At 37.5% G+C, this 3,522-nt stretch overlaps 1 protein-coding gene across 1 annotated transcript; it reads right to left on the reverse strand.

Moving 5' to 3' along the window:
* Nucleotides 1-732: 732 nt before the first annotated feature.
* On the reverse strand, nt 733-3,244 carry LOC127125805 (phenylalanine ammonia-lyase 2). Its single transcript, XM_051054630.1, has 2 exons — nt 2,691-3,244; nt 733-2,600 (listed from the first exon to the last, which is right to left on the reverse strand). Exons 1-2 carry the CDS (start codon nt 3,116-3,118, stop codon nt 851-853), a joined length of 2,178 nt encoding a protein of 725 aa, XP_050910587.1. The 5' UTR covers nt 3,119-3,244; the 3' UTR covers nt 733-850.
* Nucleotides 3,245-3,522: the final 278 nt, after the last annotated feature.

Raw genomic sequence — 3,522 nt, forward strand, 5'->3', positions numbered from 1 at the left:
TAATGATATAATTCTACAACTTTTTAAACTAAATATTTTTTCAACCATTAAACTTGAGGATATTTTTTTATAAGCAAATAATTTCTTACTAGAAATACATGAGATACTATAAAAAAAAATATTATCGAGAGTATAAGAGATATTCCAACCCAATCAACGGAAACTCCACGCAACTTCTATAAAGACTTGTAGAGAGCTCATTGCTCGAAAGTCATGGTAAGATAAAATGCACAAATGAGTTACAACAAGAATAATCCAAAAATCTTAATAATAATGAAAGACTAGATAATTGAATCTGTTAACTAGACCATAATAATAATATAGACCCTGCCCAACATCCTCTCTAATACATAACCTACATAAGATCCCTTCTCTATAGAAAGACTCTGCAACAATAACTGGTATGGAATTAATTCAAATGCTTGTACTAACTCAAATGGATCAGTTGATAGAATACCACCTTTAACAGAATAGGTAGAGAACCAGTCCCAACCACCATTCAACTAGGTACCAGAAATGATCGAATGAGCATGACAACTTAAAATTTATCCCGTCTCAGAACCAATCAGTTGAAGCTCTGCTAGCAGAGGGACTGACTAAAACTGACATTATCTGCCTGTTCAGAGAGTAAAACTGATATTAAAACTATGTATATTAAGCTGTTGCAGTATAAGCTTCAAGAAAGAAAATAAAATTATATTATAAATATAAGTTACAAGTTTTGCTTTGATATTGGAGGAAATTGAAATGAATATTTCTTTTCATATTAATTTGTTAAAGGCATGAAAAATCTAATATTGCTACACTTACATGAATACAGAGAAAATATTCTTAAACGTAATCAATAAAGTTAGCAAATCGGAAGAGGAGAACCGTTCCAGTCTCCCAAGCATTCAAGAAGAGGATCGATGATTTTTCCCTGACAAATAGCTGTGAACAATTTATCACATTCTTCACCGGGTGAAATGACCTTTTCTCCCGTTAGTAAACTAGTTCCCAATTCTTCTCTCACAAACTTGTAAAGTGGATAGGATCGGCATTCTTTGATCTTGTTTGGAACTGTTGGATTTCCATTCTCGTATGCAGCCCTAGTACTTTCCACCTCCTTTGGCAAAAGGGTCTTTAACTCATCCTCAAATGTTGCAATCTTTTGGAAGATTGATGTGTTCAAATTCTTCTCAGATTCACCATTTACTAATGCATGATCCACTAACACCTGCCTCAATTTTTGCATCAATGGATATGTAGCACTACAAGGATCATCAATATAGGCAAACACATGCTCCCTATCAACCACTCTCAACAAGTCCTTTTCACAAAACCTTGAAGGATGAAGTTCTCCATTCACACCTGTTGTAAGGGTCCTTTTAGCAACTTGGCTTACAATGTTCTTAACTGAGTTTTTCAAATTCTCCTCCAAATGTCTTAAGTCAATTGCTTGGCAAAGTGCAATCAAGAATGTGGAAGACATGAGTTGAAGGATCTCAATGGCTTCATATGTTTTCCTAGAAGATATCAAACCCAAAGAGTTCACATCTTGGTTGTGTTGCTCAGCACTTTGAACATGAGTTGTAACTGGGTTTGCAAGATATTGTAACTCAGAACAATAAGAAGCCATGGCAATTTCCGATCCTTTGAAACCATAATCCAAGCTGGGATTTCTACTAGCTGAGAGATTCGAAGGCAACCCGTTGTTGTAAAAATCATTGACGAGTTCAGAGAATTGAGCAAACAAGAGTTTACCAATTGACGCAAGAGCCAAACGTGTATTATCCATGGATACACCAATAGGCGTTCCTTGAAAATTTCCACCATGCAAAGCCTTGTTTCTTGAAACATCAATCAAGGGATTATCATTAACAGAGTTGATCTCTCGCTCAATTGACTTGGTAGAGAATCTAATCACCTCAATTAAAGGACCAAGCCATTGTGGTGAAGTTCTAAGTGCATATCTATCTTGTTTTGGCTTCTGGAGAGGATCCATCTCATGCAACTTCTTAGCTGCTTTGACATAAGCACTTCCATCCAAAATGTGTTCCATAATAGCAGCAGCCTCAATTTGACCAGGATGGTGCTTCAACTTATGTGTCAAATGATCAGTAAACTCAGGTTTCCCTTGCATAACTTCAGCAAAAATAGCGGATAGGACTTCAGACAAGACAGCCAGGATGTTAGCTTCAAATAGAACAATAGAAGCTAAACCGGAACCAACAGCGGTTCCATTAACAAGTGCAAGGCCTTCTTTTGGTTGCAATTCAAAGAATCCGTCATTGATTCCAGCTGATTGAAAAGCTTCTTTTGCGTTAAGAATTTCTCCAGACGGTCCATGAGCTTTGGAATTTGGTCTTCCAGTTAATAAACCAGCAATGTAAGAAAGAGGGACTAAATCTCCAGAAGCTGTGATTGTACCACGAAGCGGTAAACATGGGGTGACGTTGTTGTTAATGAGTTTGGTTATAGCTTCCAAGATTTCAAATCTAATTCCTGAATAACCTTGGAGAAGTGTGTTGATTCTCACAAGCATAGCAGCTCTTGTTGCTGTATGTGGTAGTGTATGGCTTGACTCAGTTCCATTTCCAAATATTCCAGCATTCAAAAATCTGAAAACAAGAGTTCAAAAGAATAAGCATATTTCTTATGAAAGTCCATGAAAGAAAAATGATAGTATAAGGAGATAGAGATGTAATTACCTAATGAGTTCTTTCTGCAAAGCACCGCCTTGTTTGGTTCGACGGTGAGAGGTGGCGCCGAAGCCGGTGGTGACACCGTAACTGTCTGTGCCTTTGTTCATACTCTCCATCACCCAGTCACTGCTCGCCTTAACGCCAGCCCTAGCAGATTCTGACAGCTCCACCTTCACACCATGATCATGTGCAGCAATGGCAGCTACCTGAGAAATTGTGAGCGTCTCACCACCAAGACGGACCACCGGCTTCCGGTACTCATCCACCATACGTTTCACCTCGTCCAAGTGACTACCTTTCATTGCCTCGGCGGCAACACCCCAATTCAAAGGATCAGAGTCATTCACTTTCATGTTATTATTTTTAGCATTGGTCAAACAGAATGAATCGTAACCGCTGTTGTTTTTTGTAATGGCTGCACCTATTGCTTCCATGTTAAGTAATTGATAGTTGTTGATGAATATAGTTAGAATTTTGAGAGAATGGAAAGGAAAGATAAGTGGTTATGAAAAAAGAAAGAATGAAAGAGTGGTATGTAGTGAATTTGTTGAGATGTGAAGGATGAGTAGTTGAGCTTTATATAAGATGTTTGTTTTGGAGGCTCCATTATTATTATTATTATTATTAATTATTTTTCTATCTATCTTGCATTGCATGTGTGGATGTGTGGATGGTAGGTAAAGAGACACAAGTTGCACAAACAAGGAGTAGTAGAAAACAAAAAGTGGTTTGGTTGAGAATTAATTAGGAGCGTTTGATTAATTATCACTTGGTGTTGAGTGGCTATGATATTGCAACGTGGCACTCTAAGATCTTGTTATTCTTTGATTCATGGTTG

The sequence above is a fragment of the Lathyrus oleraceus genome, chromosome 3 (assembly GCF_024323335.1).
Source record: "Lathyrus oleraceus cultivar Zhongwan6 chromosome 3, CAAS_Psat_ZW6_1.0, whole genome shotgun sequence".
Classification (NCBI taxonomy): domain Eukaryota; kingdom Viridiplantae; phylum Streptophyta; class Magnoliopsida; order Fabales; family Fabaceae; genus Lathyrus; species Lathyrus oleraceus.